Source organism: Falco rusticolus, chromosome 9 (assembly GCF_015220075.1).
Source record: "Falco rusticolus isolate bFalRus1 chromosome 9, bFalRus1.pri, whole genome shotgun sequence".
NCBI classification, from domain to species: Eukaryota; Metazoa; Chordata; class Aves; order Falconiformes; family Falconidae; genus Falco; species Falco rusticolus.
This window is the reverse complement of record NC_051195.1, coordinates 16,573,761-16,590,725: the sequence shown is the minus strand read 5'-3', so window position 1 is coordinate 16,590,725 and position 16,965 is coordinate 16,573,761. Positions and strand designations below refer to the sequence as shown.

The following is a 16,965-nucleotide window of genomic DNA, read 5'->3' as shown; positions in this document are numbered from 1 at the left end:
CCTATGCACTGGGGTTTTAAAGGTTTTTAATTTACATAAGTAGAGACATAAAAAGAACAGTGTTAAGCTGTGGTGGCAAATTCAGTCTGCTGCCATATCCAAGCACATGGGAAAGCAGTCCCAAGCCCTGTGGGAAGCAGTGGGGCTGTGCTTCCCCTTCTGCTGTTCTGCCACATCCCTGACATCTGTACCAGGGGCAGAAGGGACTCTGCTTTTTGCAGCTGTCTCTTTTGTCAGGGAGGTGAGAGCCAGTTACCTTTAAAGCAAAGGTATTGCCTTCTTCTGGAGTTTGCACTTGGCTTTGAATAGGCGTATCAGAGTCATGGGGAAGGCACAGCAAGTGGCCATGTTCAGGAGTGCATCATTTTTCATGCCTCTTTAAAGAGCCCTTATGTGATGGAAAATGATGTCAGAGTGTATTTATTTGCTTGCAAATACCAAGTAGGGAATTCTTCTCTTAGGTGGGAACGTTGTGCTGGTGTATCTATGTCAATGTTATAAGGACCATGTTGAAGTGGGGGAGAATTGCATTTTTGCAGAAGGGAGAAAGGATGGCAGAACTATGTTTCACCTCGTCTATGGACAAAAGATCCACTAAAGGCCATATGATAGCAGCTCACATCGAAGTTGTCAGGAATCTGCCTTTGAAGTATAGCCTAACTCAACAAAATGTGAAAATGCACAACAAGCCAACAACCAACACCAAACCACACGGGCAAAACCTCCACCTGGTCCTACTAGGACAGACAGCAAATATCACATAGGAACACAGAAGACAGTTCAGACCTGCATTTTAATGCCATCTGAAAGTATCTTGATTTTATTGGATGTTTAGGGACAATTTGCTTCTGTTCCTTCATGCTCTTACTTCTTTCCTCTATTCTCCTCCTTTCTGATATTCATACGAGCAGTTCATTTTCTAGTTCACATTGGGTGTCAAGGTCTGGGGGATCAGTTATTGCTGTCCTGGGGGAACGACAGGTAAGGTGGAGGTTCCTGCAACTAGGCAGGACACTGGGTGGAATTAATGGGGCTTTCAAAGTAACTGGAGAGGATTTCACTTAAACCAACAGGCTTCCTGTATGATGAAGAGAAGGTGGACATGCTCTACAATAAAGGGACAGACTTAGAAGGAAAGTACAGAGCACTTAAGCACTAGTGAGATGAAAGGGCCTGGTTCTCGTGTTTTAGCTTTTCTGGCAATATAATTCAGCTGAGCACATGGGGCCAGCAGTAAGGCAAGGCATTGCTTGTCCCATGCTGTAGCCCTGCTCTTAGTCTAAATGGTGTTTATTGTGGGAGTGTTAGGTGCTAGCTTGCTGCAGAAATGGGTATTTACTTACATCTGGTGTTTTGTGCCAAATGTCCCATGTTAAAACAATGTCTTGTGTAGTGCAAAATGAGGCATGAACTCATTGTCCTTCAAAGGACAGTTTTATTTTTGTGGTTATAATGAATGCTACCCTTTGCAATTGCAAAATCTGCAGTGCTTAGAGCAGGGTGGTGGATCATCTTTAGTATTGACCACTTTGAAGGTACTGACTGTGAGCATGTGAGCAGGTTCAGCTAGTGGTTTTATGTGCAAAGCAGATTCTTTGCAAAAGAAGGCTCGAAGTTAATGACATGTTCTCATTCACAGGAGCTAAAAAGTGTAAAGAACTAAAGATACATGTGCAGGTAGCAAACGAATAGACAACACCATGCTCTAGCTAATTTTAACAGATACATATCCTTGGAAAAATTAAGTAAAAGGTGCAGTCCTTGGGAAATATTCTGCCCCTGCCCCTGCTGCATCTGCAATGAAAACACAGGAACACTTATCATTTGAAAGATAAGTAACAGCTGATACGTAAAAAGATTCCTGAAAACAGATGTTTTCACATACACATCTGTCTTTCAGGCAGTAGGTCTTGTAGGTTGTATGACTAGATAATTCTAGCTCCATATGAGGCTGGAAACTGGAAGAATGTGTCTTCACCAAAGGGAAAAAAAAAAGTATTGTGATGTGGTGCTTCCTATCTTTTTCCTCAAATTTCTTGCCTCCAGATTGCTGTTCCCTTTATATAATTTGCAGCCAAGGATCCTCCCACAGGGAGCAGGAACAGAGCTCAAACTGATCCCATCCAAACGGGGCTTGCTTCCATCTCGATTGACTAATTCCTATGTTAAGCTCAGGTGAGCCTTCCCAGCATGTAAAATTTCCCCTGCTGTTTCTCTCCAAGGCTTACATGCAAGCTGCCATGCTACTCGGATTTGAGTTAGGGCACATTGTCAGCTTCCTGTTCTCTCTGGAAACATTTTATCCTAAATCCAGGATATTTGGTTAGATAGTAAATTCGTTTTTTAAATGCCCAGAGGTGAAATCATTAGCAACAAGAGAAAAATTTGTCTCTTACAAAAATCTGAGCCCTCAGAGATGTAGCCTGGAGAAGCCTGTTTGTGATGGATGACTTTCTAGCCAACTATTGAGATGACTATCAGTAAAATTCAGTTGGCAGCACGTAAAGCAATATGGTGCCAATTATGTATGAAAGTATTACCCCTAAAATGGTCAAAGACATAGTTGTTCTCCGCCAACTTAGCGATGCCTAGTAGTAAGATAATTTAGAAGGAATGCCTAAAAATTTGTGTGACTGGGGTGGTGATGAGAAAAACCTGTTCAGATTAGTAATGTGTGTACTTCCTGCATGAAACCTGCCAATGAAGTTCTGTGTTCTTCAGTGCCTGGTGGTGCCAACTGCCTGTTTAAATCAATTCAGCAAGAGTGTGTACTTCCCTGTGTAGTAGGAAGATGTAACAACACACGTGTGTGTAAAAGAACATGTTCCTCACTAAAAGTGTGGAGAGAGATGCATGTTTGGGGAGAGACTTTGAGCAACATGCAGGGCAGCCAGGGAGCAACGACCTGCTCGTGCCTTTCAAAGCTCCCTCCTGGGCTGGCGTTTTAAAGATGGAAGTTGATACACGTCTGGAAGAGACTCTGTGACAGAGCAGGGGTATTTTTAAAACATTAAGACTGTAATGTGAGTGTCCACACTATGAAATAAATGAAGTAAAAATGGTCTTCATGTTAGCTAGTGGCTTGCTTACGCTTATGTTTTCCCTGACTAAATCTGATGTCTATATATGTTAATAGGATGACTCAGTGTTGCAGAGATTTTTGATGGACAGGGTCAGGGCAGACATTCCCGAACAGGGAAAGAATAAGAGAAAGCAGAGATTTTAACTTGTTGGTTAAAACTGCCTGTTGTGGGCCTTAGTGCACAAATGCTGTTTGCACAAACATATTTGCGAATTATCTTAAAAAGATGATCCTCTTTGTCCCGGGTCAGACTTAGATAACTTCCCCTTTGGGTCTGCATTAGCTGCTTAAAAAACCTGTTACAAAAAATTTACTTGCTGTTTGTTGGGTTTTCTTTAAACAGCCTGATTATATTTTGATGACGCTCTACAAACACACGGGTAGAATCAAGTGCTAGAAATAGCTTCCTAGAACTCAAATTGGTTTTTAAAATAAGCAAGTAAATATGTGCATGTAAGTCATGCATGCATTCAGGCAGAACTAGTTATTTTTGTTCTTCTAGATGAAATTGCTTGTAAAAACATGAGGTGCTATTTATTGTTACCGTTATTTATAATTTAAAATGCTAACAGTGACATGCAGTGTTGTGTCAGCTCATTTAACAGGCCATGAAACAGTTAGAAGGATGATAGAAATAAATCTCTGACAAACCAACCTCAGGTAAAATGTTACCTATACTTGCTACTCAGCCCCTGCTTTTTCATAATGGTGAGTAAAAATGGGTTGTCTTGTCAGGCAAAAAATACTATCATTAGCAAAAAATGTTTCCATCGCACATTGCGAACATAGATATAGCACAGTCTCATCCCCTCCCCTTGGTCTGACTTCAAGGGGAACTGGAGTAATAAGAAAAAACAGCTGGAGTAGCTTCCCACAGTGAAACCATGGTAAGCTTGAGGAAGGTGTGCTGCTCACCACCTTGGCTGTGCAACGTTCACAGGCCGTGGTGTCCTTTGCAGCAAGTTTATCTCCTTAGATCTTTCTGCCTTAGGAAAAAGGTATTTTAGTCCCTTTTACATGTGAATGGACAATTCGGATCCAACACTGGAGTGATTCAGCAAAAAATCATCACCTGTATAAAAGATGTAGGCTCTAACACTGGACTTATTCCCAGGAACAGCCTTATGGCCCTGAGTGGAGTCCCGGAATTGACCATGCCATGGTAAATGTTTTTTGTCGCGTTATGGCTCTTTTGAGGTTTCACGGAGGCAAGTTATTTCACAGTGCTATTGCACTCTGAGGGGGAGAGGGGACTGCCTCGCCTCTGGTCACTGCTGGCAGGAGAAAACCACAGCCGAGTTTGGATTTAGGGGAAAGTTTGGTGGAGACACAGGGACCAGGGGTGCTTGGAATGGAAAATTAACTGGCAATTCTAAAAAATTTAAATCCCTTTTTAACCCTATGGATGTATTTATTTAATCTAAGCACTTGAGTGGATGAACTGCTCAATAGTGTTTCAGTATCTGTTTCTGTGAGAAACAGGACATAATTGCAAGCCAGGTTTTCCTTAAGGACCAGAGGCTTAAAATGCCTGATAGAAATTTCCAGCCACAAATGGTTATTATGTTGCTTTTCAAAAGTATATTGATAGTAGTGAGATATTCTTTGGTTTTTACTGTGTTATTTTCATGAAATAACATTTGCCTTAATCCTTCTTGTTTTGGCTCGCTCTTTCCTGGCCTGATTTGTATGACAAATGCCTGTTTATGCAGCTGGTACCCAACTCAGGACTTGGAATAATGCAGGAAAAACCATAGCTTTGTGACATGGCAGGAAGAACTACAGAGCTATAGACTGTTACAGCCCTGAGCATAACTGGGGAAACTATTGAGACAAACTGATTGCTTACTGATGTGAAACATTTCTTAGGGCAAAGTGAGAATTTGCAGTAAACTATAGATTCCTACCCATGCCCCTTTGAATATCCTCCCTAAGACAGGATCAACACAATCAAAAAAGTGTGTGAAATGCAAAGAAATAGTGTTTGATTCACTAGTCCTACCAGACACGGGCTGTTGTGCCTCAGTTATTTGGGACAATTGTTACCTCAAAATGCACCTTGGTAAGGGACAGTCACTATTTACTACCTTAGCAGCGCTGCAGTGCAGGGGGAACCTGAATGCCTGGGGCTGCCCAGCAGGTGGCTTACGTTGCTTGGGCTCAAGACCACATCGCTGTGCCATTTTTCTCTCGCTAGATGCCTACACTCCACTACTTGGAAAAAATCAGACCAAACTACAAAGTCACTTCAGGCAGAAACCATTTGCCAAGTATTGTATTCTGCAGAGATATTCTAAATCACATGTGGGGAAAAAAAAAAAAAAAAAAAAAAAAAAAAAGAAGAGACCATCTGCAAATACTCAGCCTGTATCCACCTTCAGACAAAAAATCTGATGCCGTTCCTGAGAGCTAACTGTAGAATCTCTCCTTTTTTCCTGGGAGATTGCTATCAGAAGTGGACTTACATCTGCTCTCCCAGCAACAGATGGTAGTCCTCTGGCTACCAACAGGAAGGTGATTTTCTGTCATTATTTTCTCATCTAGGAGTTTATCTTTAGATCTGTGATATTCTCCATGCACTTAATTCCGGTTTCAAATTCAAAATGGCAATCCATTTAAATGATCCTGTGACTTTTCACTTGCCTGTGCAAGATCAATTAGAAAAAAACTGTAACAGACCTGACCCTAAAACTGGAACATATAGTGCCCATTTGGATTCTCCCATGACACAATGGTGACTTCACCAGCAGGCTGCCCAGCAAACATTTGCATGCAACCATCTCAGATGGATATTTCATACACCAAATGCCACCTGTAGTAAATGCACAAGAAATCAAAGCAGGACTGCATACCCAACAGAGGAATCCTGGTATAAAGGTATGATATGGGTGTGACAGTGCAGAACCCCTAAGGAGTCCTTTTCATACTGAACATCCCTTTGATATTGAGCAGCTGAAAGGACCCCTCAGGGTTTACATAGCAGTGTCATTTTTGTATGACCATAATTTCTCTGTGTGTGTAAATGTCCTCCTGTTAGCAATGGATCCAAGTATCCAATTCCAACCAACTTTGATGTTGAAAGGAGTCACAGAAAATGTCATTCCTTCAACTGCTGTGGAGATAGGAAGTCACATACAAAAGAGAGAGCATATAAATTTCTAAAATTAGGGCAAACCTGCAAAACTCGGGCTTTGTTAGGCACTGTGCATCCACATTGTCTTATGAGCTGGAGGAAGGCTTCTAGTGAAGCTGTCAATCGCCTGTGAGGGTCCTTGTCCAACAGGATACTTCTGATGGGGTTGATTCTGTATTTGTGTGGGGACCACATGTGAATTGGCTTCAGATGCGATGGCCCTGGCCTCCCAAGCAGAAACAGATGAATGCATGTGACTCATCTACCTCAGTTAACCACACTTCCTAAGTTAACTTGCGCATAAGCAACTTTAAGACACAGGGGATCATCAAACTGCAGTTTAAAGTCATGCAGTGTTTATTTTTATTTTTAAGATTTTCAGGTTTGATCTCAGAAATTGTTTTCTAAATTCACATGGGGATGGATTTTTTGTAACTTACTGTTTCAGTTATGTAATGTGTTTTGAGTGCATTTATCTCATATATGGTGATTTGAAGAGGCTGCGGTAATTTAATCTGGAGGCATTTCAAGATGGGATTGACATCAGGAGTATGGGGAGAAGCCAGTTTCTGAACTCTTATCTGGAAAAAGGAAAAACAATTCCTTGCAATTTTTCAGCCTTTTACAGTTTCTTTTAGAAATCCTACAGAAATACGCAACGATCAACAAAATAGTTCATTGAAGCACCTGGCATCAATGTTTTGTTGACGGCATTGCACAGAGGCATGGCTGGAGTGCAATGTGGAGCACTAGAGCAGTTGAAGGACTGCAGGATATTAAAAAACCTTGAGCACAAGATAGGCAAGCTCTCAGGTAAAATTCATCTGAGAACACCTGAAATAATAAGAGTTTACTCTGCTATTCTGGGCTATGTGTCTAATTATCCGAAAAAGGTAAGGATGATGCATCCTAGCTAATTTAGGCACCTGCATGTTTTAGGATGACGTCTTCAATGACTGATTCCATGACTACCTTAGAGAAGATACCTACTTCACACTGCTCAGTTAGGTAAAATGGAGCCTACAAACTTTTCTCTTGCTGTTGCTTTCATCTTGGTAGGTTAGGCTTTAGCTCACTGTTGTTGGCCAGATGATTAATTTTCACCTTATCCAATCAAAACTGATGGTGCATGACAGTAAAAATGTGTTTTGTAGGACAATATGTTAACTTGCTGCCCAGTTAAGTGAATGGAAAGACTTCAACTCACGTCAGTGGGCTGAAACAAAGAAGTGAGTTACCGAGGTTAATAATTTTGCATTTTAACTTACCCTGGCTTCAGTAAGCATTCAGGTAAACACCCTAAATTCCAGGGTCTTTGCCCATTTAATCAATCTATATGTCATGGTAATCAAAATCAGTGGCAGTCAATGACAACAGTTTGCTTTTCAGTTTAAAGTTAAATAAGTAGAAATCAGTTATAAAAAACCTTGCAAGTTCTTTTCCATGTGTCCAGTACAAATCTTCATATATTTCCATTTAGGATAAATCTGAATAGGAATTGAATAGATTTCTACTGGCACATTCTGATGATATTCAAGGAGTAGGTGTAGCAAGCTGTGGGAACTAAGAAATTAAGAAAAATATTGCAGTGCTGTCAAGAGTAGGTGTAGACATTTTGTACCTGCTAAACCAAAATGATGGGCCTAACATTTAAAATAATATGCTGATGTAACGCTTGAGCAGAACAGTGATTTAGATAGACAATGATCTTTCCTCTGCTATCCAGTTTCCCTAATACTAGAAGGAAGCCAAATGCTTTGCAATGCAAATAGAGTCACAAATAAAAGGATGGTGTGAAGGTGTGATTCATCTGAAAAAAAATGTTTCGCTTAAGAAACCCCAGAAGGCAGGATATAGATCCCCTATTTAATTCACCCTACCTCCTTCTGGCTTCTCTGCACGAGCACAGCAGTGTCAGCACAGGATTTTCCTTGGTTTGTAGGTTATACCTTGGGTTTCTTTGCCCTTCGGTGGAGGCTTGCCTGGCGAAGAAACCACTGTACCAATGCTTCCTTTTTTATTGTTGCTCTTTGCTGGGATTACTCTTAAATTAGGGAGCAGAACGGTTGCTAGCTGAATCCCAAATGTCTGGATAATATAGATGGCATAAAGCCTTCTTCATTTCAAATTAGTATGTGCTGCAGCTGCAGGACTGGGTAGCTGTAGTTAGGCTTGGAGTGTGGAGGGAACATCTTGCCTCGTACACCTGCAGAAATGCCCTTTAAAGCCTCAGTCTCATGTTGCTTCAAGAAAAAGGACTAGAAGTTTAGTGACATGTTTAATTTTTTAATTAAGCATCTGGCAGGTCATCTGAATTATGAAGCTCAATTTTATAAAGAAAAAAAACGGAACACCTCTAGGAAGTGAGTGCAAAAGAGGACCAAAGCCGGAGCAGGTGCAAGAGTGTGAGAAGCCAGACTGTGCAGTTACATGTTTCTAACGTCGAGGAAAGCTGGGCATTTGAACCAGCTCAGGAACAGATAGGCGCTGAGCTTGAGAAGATACTATTCATGTTAATTAGGGCTGAGTCCTACACATTTAACTCCCACTGATTTCTTAAGGGTTCCAATTCAAGTCAATGTCAGTAGGAGTGTGTCAGGGCTGCAGGCATGGGCTCTTTAAACTATCAATAGTCACATTTTGGGACTTATTAAGACCAGGATTTGCTGAACAGACTGTACTGCAAAACCATGCTAATTAGCATCTAAAATTCTTGGAAAGCTGCCAGAGATTCCTGGGAGCTGTCTACACCACCAGCAAAAATGGCTTTAGAGATGTTGATTGCCAGGAATAGGTTGGGGCATAACTTGTCCTTTCGCAGCGATTTTTGTTGCATCCATGTAGCCACCCTGGCTTTTGACAAAAACCCTTTGGTGCACACCTGAGGCAGCTGTTCTTGATAGTCTGGCAGGGAGCATTTCTGGAAAACTTGAACTAGTGGGTTTGTTCTAGAGTCTAACCTGGAGTGCTAAGCTGCCTGGGATGACACTGGGTGGAAAGTGTTTCAGTGTGTCTTTTTCACATGTTGTATTAGTTTTCTGTGGTAGCACACTGTCTTGTGACCGGGTGAATGAATTTTGGTAAGACAGAAGAATTATTTATCTCTACAGTAAGGCTATCATTTCCAGCTGCTCCCATAGTTTACATAAAACTCATCAAAAGGTTTCAGCCATTGATATTTGTTGAAACAAGCTCTTCCTCGCTTACTTTGGTCAAGCATTGACTGATAAAACAATAATGCAGTTCAGTTAATTTAAGACTTTCACTTATTTGTTTTCAGTTCCAGGAATGGTTTCTCCATGACCTGTTCCTGTTTCTATTTTTCTTCTGTAGCCCAGAAAACTACCTGGGAGATTTTTGATGCTCAAATCCCATCCCTGACTGATTCAGGAGAGGTCAGACCACACCTTCAGAGATATGCCTTACTGTGAAGCAAAGGGGCACTGATTTGGCATCTTGTGTTCTCCCCTCTTTTGATGGGTCTCTCTTGATGTGTCTGAAATCCTGAACTGTGTAGTAGAGATGGGAACGTGAGGCTCCTGCTGGGATGCTTGAAGCACCAGGATTACATGGAGACTCCCCTTTCGATCTCTCTCAAACCCGCTCTTAGATATCCTGGCTGTCCGTACACAGCTTGTAAGGATCCATACCTTGATTAAGCAAAAGCCTTTTGGCTCCCTGATGGGATTTCTCCACTGGATGTAGTGCAGAAAGACTTCTTTTGAGAAAGTCGCAGCAGATAAAGAACAGGGGGAGTGTCTAAAAATGGGAAAAACCATAGTGTCTATAAATATAAAACCTAGGGATAGGGCTTCCCGGCTGTGGCATGCATCCTGCCAACGGTATGCAGAAGACTCCAGGATGGTATGAAGGTATTTCATGAATACCTGAATGCCTCCTTACTCTCAGGAACGTGGCCCCAGATGGAGACAGGAACTGCTGAGCAGCTGTCGCTGCCATCCCTGCCTCAAGGTGAGACTTGAATACTTCTGAGGGAAGCAGAGCTCCCCGTCTTCTGCATTCCACCAAAGAATACATACCTTTGGTCCAGGAGTTAATGATTTTCCTTGAAGGCTAGTCCCCCCTCTTTGTGCCCCAGTTTTAAGTGTAAGGGGGCAAGCAGAGGTGCCAAGCACCTATGTGAAATCCTGATGAATTAACAAGGCTTTTCAAATTTTCCTTTCTAACTGCATTTTCTTATATTTTAAATAAGCATATGTTAGCCGGGAGACTTCTGTCTTCCGTGGAAAGCTGTTAGCAACACTGTATATCTCACTTGTTCCAGCACATTTTACTTCTCGCAAATGTTGACAACCATGTGCAAAGCAACGAGGAGCCGTGCTTGTGACCATCACCCGCTGGGGAGGCACTCGGGAGAGGAAAGCTAACAACTCAGGGACGCTGAGTGGATGGGAGACACTATTTTGGCTCATTTGTTGCATCTGCTGAGGACTAGCAGCAGGAGGGATGGCTCCCATTCCTCTCCCGTCAATCCAATGAATAATTAATGCACTTTTATGTAATATATAATAGTATAATATACTGTTCGCAATACATGCTACTAGCGTGGCTGTTGAAGTACCACGGTATGAAAAATGCATAATTAAATGAACTGCAGAGAACTGAGAGCATGGTTAAAAATTCATGGCAGGCTTCCCAGCAGCGGTGGCTGCGGGACAGCCCTGCGCCGGGACAGCCCTGGGGGACGCGGCTGAAGCCTCTCCTCGCCGCCCGCTTCATCAACATCCACCGGAACGAAGCGGCACCGGCCTATTTCAGGGAAGTAAATTAACGAGGGACATGGAAACGGGGCGCCAGGGCCGGTGTCGCCGCTCGCTATTCAAGCTACGTAACGCGGCGCTGTTACCGCCGCCGGCCCGGTTAATCGCCACGGCACGGCCGCAGCTGGCGCGGACCCACCCGCCGGGCTGGCCGCCCGCGCCGTTCGCGCCCCACAGCCGGCCCCGTCCCGCCGCTGTCGCGCGTGCGGGCCCGCAGCGTGTCACGGCCAAAACCGCGGCCGGCCACGCGCCGCCGGCGGGGCGGGCGTTGGGCGGGGCCGCGGCGGCCGTTGCGGGGGGCGGGAGTTTTGAACGGCGGTGCCGTTGAGGAGGATGCGGCGGCAGCGCCTGCCGAGCGCTGGGGCCCAGGAGCCGGTGAGCCGCGGGGGTCCCGCGGGCGGGGAGGCGGCGTGGGGCGGGCCGGGGCGGCGGGGCGGGCTCGGCCCGGCCCGGCCCGGCGTGGGGGCAGGCCCGGCGCAGGTGGCGCCCGTTAGCGGCTGGGGCGGGTGGCGACCCGCAGCCGCTCGGCGGCGGTGTGCCGGCAGCTGCCCTCCCTCGGGCGGCCCCCGGGTGCAGCGCGTCCGTCCCGGCGGCCTGGGGCTGCTGCTTGGGCGCGGTGGCGGCCCTGCGGCCTGGCTGTGGCGGGGGCAGCCCGGGCAGGTGGTCGCCGCTCGGAGCGCCCTGCTCGCCCCCTGCAGGGCCTCGGAGCGCCAGGCTGCGCCTCTTTAGCTCTTCTGTCTCTCAGCCGCTCATTTTCCCGTTCATGAGGTGGTCTTTAAAATTTCGAGTACCTTAAAAGCCTGCATTAGTTGAACTCAGCTGTGTCTGCAGAGCTGTTGCCGTCGGTTGCAGCGCGTACTGCTCCTCTGTCTGGCTAGGAGGGTTGCCAAGCTGGTATCTTGACTTTGCAGCCTCTGTTTTAGAATACTTGCTGCCTGACTGCTTGCTTATTTTAAATAAATACAGTAGGCCTGTGGGCTTTAGATGTAAGCCTCTGTGGTAACAAATCAGAAGTATACCTTGGAGTAAGGTTATGAAAGCCTGTATTATTAATTAATACCAATTAAATAAAGTAAAATTTCAGTCTGTCCAGCCTCCAGCAGCATCCATACCATTTTTCTTAGCTGTTGTTGAATTTGTTTGTTTTGTCACTCCATCACCTACGTAAAACTAGAAATCCTTTAACATTTCTTATATTCTAGGTATACTTAGGTAGGTAATACAAAGACTCTTTCAGAAAGCATTGCTTGGGCAGTTCCTCAGTATGGGGCTGCAAAATCTCAACAGCTGTTAGTAATCTCAGCTGGGTTATGCTGCCGCTGGTAGGGGAAGGATGGAGACCACGAGGGAAATGGTGCGTTAGTAGACAGCATATGGCAAAACAGTGCTGTGTCATTCCTCCAAGTCCAGATGGTGCGCTTACATTTTTGGAAGAAACTGGAAAGAGGAAAAAAAAAGCGCTGACCATGTGGTGTGGTGGTTTTTTTTTTGTTGTTGTAGAGGCACAGAGCTTCATGCATTCCAAATCTGGCTGCTAAGCGATTCCTTCAGATGAGATTTATATAGTGCAATTATTTAAGCTGTGGCCCAACAACTATTTAATGCTATTACAGAACATTTTACGCGGGTCTGGCTGAGACATAGCATGGACTAAATCCTTTGTGTAGTTCTGAAAGCCTCCATATGGGTATGTGCAGATGCCCCAAACTAGGAGAGTTTATTTCCTCACCATATTTACGTACCAGGTGATAGACCTGGAGAGGAGCTGTGGCCTGTGCTAGATCAGTGCAGAGGCCTGTTACCCTGGGAAATGTTAGGGGCAAGTTCATCAGCTGAGATGAAATTCAGTTTTGTAACAGCTGATGTATTGATTTAGGCTCAAAGAATGAGTAGTGATTTCTCAGGGGCAGGTGTGGGCCTTGCTTAGCTTTTCATAGCTGTGTAGTATTTGACTCAGAATAAAAGAAGCTTGATGAAAGCTATTCGCTGCTCCCTTTGGGATGAGCGCTGAGGAAAAGTGTGGATAGAGAAGCAGGTGCTGGGGGTATGGAGGTGCTGGTGCACTGTTTTATCCTGCACTGGTTGTGGTTGAAACTTTAGAAAGCAAAACCATGAGGAGGAAAACCAGGTAAGTCTGTGGTGTCATACTGGGTCCCAGGCCTTCGTATATTGCCTGTAGGGAATACCAGCAGAACTTCAATGGAAAACGTCTCTGATGTGAGCTTTGGGAGCAATTCATCATGAACAACCCACTGGTGCCAGAGCACCTGTGTCATAGTAACCTGTGCATGTTCCAGACATTTCTCATGGGGTCTTTAACTCTCGTGAGAGTTCTTGGTTTCTGGAGAGTCTTCTGTGCTTTTATTAGTGCCTTCCTTCATGGTGGTGTCTAGTCATCATTAGTGTTCTACTGAATTTGCCAGCATTTAAGACAATCTAGTCACATGGTGAGAACATATTTGTCCTACTTTGCCTGATTACACAATCCGGGGATCTTTATTATCTTGGAGGGGAATGGAACCTACCTCCTTTATTACCTGAGGCAAATGAGAAACTATGTTTGTGTATGGGGGCTTAGCAACTTGCTGGCTCTTGATGTGGGGTGGAAGAACCTTCTGTACTGCTCTAGGTCCTGTTTTAGCAAGAATGAACTTGCTGTCTGTAGCAGAAGAGGTGGGAGATAGAATGAGAGGCTTATACCACTGGAGGGATCTCATAGCCTTTGGGTTTTTATAATGGAGTTCTGAGGTGGCTGGGAATCAGCTTTGTTTCAGATGCTGTCTAGTAGAGTATTACAACTTGAACATGTTGCTGTGCTGGTGCTGAGTGTGGGTTATGGACCAGAGCTACTTTTCCTTTAGGGTAACAAAGGAGGGTGGTTTGGAAGGAGAAGTGCTTTGTGAACAGATGGAACAGCAGCTGAAACTTTATATATATATCTTTACATTATGGCATAAGGCCTTGAAAAACAATAAAACCTACTCCTGCCAAGTTGGAAGGGAATGGGTGGTGACTATGTAGCGATCTTTCACCTGCCTATTGTGACTGCTATGAAGGGTCACTTTCTCATGTCAAAGGCAGCTAATGGTAAAGCAGAAAATTGTCCATGTTACCCCTTTCATGGGTTCTGGATTTCTCAGGTACTTGAGTTGGGGGGGAATTAGCTCCCTGTTGTTTCTGTCCTGTTTAGGCACTTGAGGGAGAGCGCTTGCCAGCACTTTTCTAGCAGCTGAAATACTGAACTTGTGAATGCAAATTACTGTACCATGAGTTTCAGTCAACTTAGAGATCCATCCCCAAAGCACTTGTTTTGAGTTCAGATGTACTGTAATACTGAAAAATGGGCACAATGCTTTTAATTCCAAAGGTAGCTGGGACACTCTTGCTCAGTGGTGAAAAAGCATCACCCATCACCAACTTGCAATGTACTTGCAATGGAACCCTTCAGTACAGTGACAATGCTCTGGTTTTTGTGTTGGAAGTGTTTGGTTTGGCCAGGGATTGCCACATAACAAGGAAATGTGTATCAGAGTCATCCATGGCATCTAGCACACCTTTAGAAGACAGCAAACTGTGATCCTTCACCTTAATTACCTTCTGGCTTGGTGTGGATTGACTTCTTTGAAGTTGCAAGTGAAGAATAATGCACATTTATAAATGTTTGTTTTCTCTGAAAGTTGGTAGGAAAAAGTTGACTTCCCTGAAGTTTTTATGCCTTAAAAAACTCAACTCCTTCAAAAAAACAGTGATGCAGAATTCTAATGACTTGACAGGCAAGTCTGTCTTACGGCATGCTTTTGAATGAGGAGTGTGCATGGCTGTGCTGTCAGGCAGGGTGTGATCCTTGTGTAGTGTTGAAGCTACCACAGCAGTCTGACTTTCAGTTCACGGCCTGAAATAGTCAGGTATTGGGGTATTCTCCTTGTTTTACTTCACATGTTACTTGAATTTTATATCAACCAGAAGTGTAAAAACCACTTTTTAAAACCCTCTTTAAGATGGCCAAAGAAGTAATGAGGTCGAATTTCTGATGTAAAATATTTCGGACATTTTCCTCAATTTAGAGTTTACTTTAGTAGGGATCAAAGTAAAAAGTGGGGTGTTAATCTACAAGCTTTGTTCGGTTAGGTCTCTTAATAACCATATGAGGGGACCAGATGTTATCCTATGAATAACACATCGAGGCGCGTAATTTTTAGTAACTTTCGGCTGCTATGGTGAGTTAATGTTATTACCTGGTTTGTAATTTGCATGTATAATGGATATAGTGAATCTGTTACATCCTGTGTTTTAACCCCTTCGTTCCTGAAAAGAGAAACATAATTGTATGTTTAGTAACCATTATAATGTCTCCATGGAATTAAAACCTGGAATTATCTATCCCAACTGTGAAGTAAGTCGAGCTTGTAAAAAATTCAGGATATTGTTATTTGGGGAATAAGTAGAGCTTGTCAAAAATTCAGGATATTTTTATGTGGAGTTTTGTTTAGTCCTTTGTTTGTTTGTTTTTCATATCTAGGAATGCAACATCCAAGAGAAGATTGACTTTGAAATCCGCATGCGAGAAGGCATCTGTAAGCTACTTCAAGTGAGCACACAAAAAGACCAGCTCTTGCAAGCAGTTAAAAACCTGATGGTTTGCAATGCCCGTATACGTGCATACAGGACAGAGCTGCAGCACCAAGAAGAGCCAGTCTCCCGCAGAACTGAGCGGTGAGTAACAGCTCAAATTCAAGTGGAGCATTATGAAGCATTGCTTACGTGAATTCTTAGCAGCCTGTCTAGGAAAGTGGATTTAAACCCTTTCTTCTGTCTTCCCCTGTACAAGCATGTGTTATTGCTGCCTTAAAACATTGCTTTATAAGACCATTCCAGTATCTTTTTTTTTTCACTTTAGAAAATAAAGTCATATTTTTCTGGGTAGATTCTGTTATTGACATTAAACTATTATTCAGCATCTGAGTATCAGGTAACGTAATAGTCATATTGTCTTGATTACCTTTAGCATACAAAAATATACCTAGCCAAATCTGAAGGAAATAAACAAAACTATCCAAGTCAGAATACAGCTATTTCTACTTTTCATTCTTTCCATTGTTCTTAAGGTTTCTTTAATGGTGGAATCATTATGGTTAATTGGTACCCTCTACTGGCCAGTTCTGTTAACTACAGCAAAGTAATAAACACGACAATAAATATGAAGAAAAATCAGTTTAGTTGAAAATATTCTCACATTATAACTCCTGAATGAGCTAAAGTATACGTGGTTTATTTGAATAATGTTATAATTTTTTGCCTAATGGAATATATTTTGTGTGTAATGTTGAGAATCATGGTGCAGAGGCACTGTTGCTCTCAGGTTATTACTTTAATGAAATATTATATTGCAATCTAGCATAGAAACTCTTCAAGTTTATGCTTAGATCCATTTAATTAAACTATAGGAACAGTCCTGCTGCTTTTTTCTTTCAGTAATGTGGTGTTACAGGAGAAATTTATTGAAGGAAAGAACTGCATTTTCTGATTATATCAACTATTACCATGAAAACTGATTTGGAAAACTAGCACTTATAACGTGTGGTATTCTGTAATTATTGCAGTTGTATTGCTTTTTCCTACTAAGATGAAGACTTTATAGTGATTCATCTTTTATTTATGTTTTTAAAGATGGAATAATATCAAGCAGGTATATATGCTGGTTTACTCAACTCCTGGTCTTTGATGTCAGTGACCACAGAATGATGATGGCACATGTCCAGAACAGGACAGAGATACTTGGAGATCTATCTGAACAGCTAGATTGTTTTCTTACAGTCAGTCAGCTGTATTGTTTACTGGGTTTGTGTCTGTCATGCGTTGTTTAGAATTCTGTCTTAAGGGGTCCTTTGAATTGTCAGTGGAGGTCATTAGAAGGGATGTGTGCTGTGAAGTTATTTCTCTGCCATTTAGATCATAACTTTGGTAGCTGG

The 16,965-nt window shown here is 43.1% G+C and overlaps 1 protein-coding gene across 3 annotated transcripts in view; it reads left to right on the top strand.

Annotated features, from left to right (window-relative positions):
- Positions 1-11,296: 11,296 nt before the first annotated feature.
- The window catches only part of RTKN2 (rhotekin 2), a 42,615-nt gene continuing 36,946 nt past the window's right edge, over positions 11,297-16,965 (top strand). For all 3 annotated transcript variants that reach the window (XR_005106166.1, XM_037400197.1, XM_037400196.1), the window contains exons 1-2: positions 11,297-11,371; positions 15,516-15,709. Coding sequence is in view for 2 of the 3 variants with exons in the window: in XM_037400197.1 (XP_037256094.1) it covers positions 11,330-11,371; positions 15,516-15,709 (236 nt within the window). In the remaining variant the exon portion in view is untranslated. The remainder of the gene's footprint in view (positions 11,372-15,515; positions 15,710-16,965) is intronic.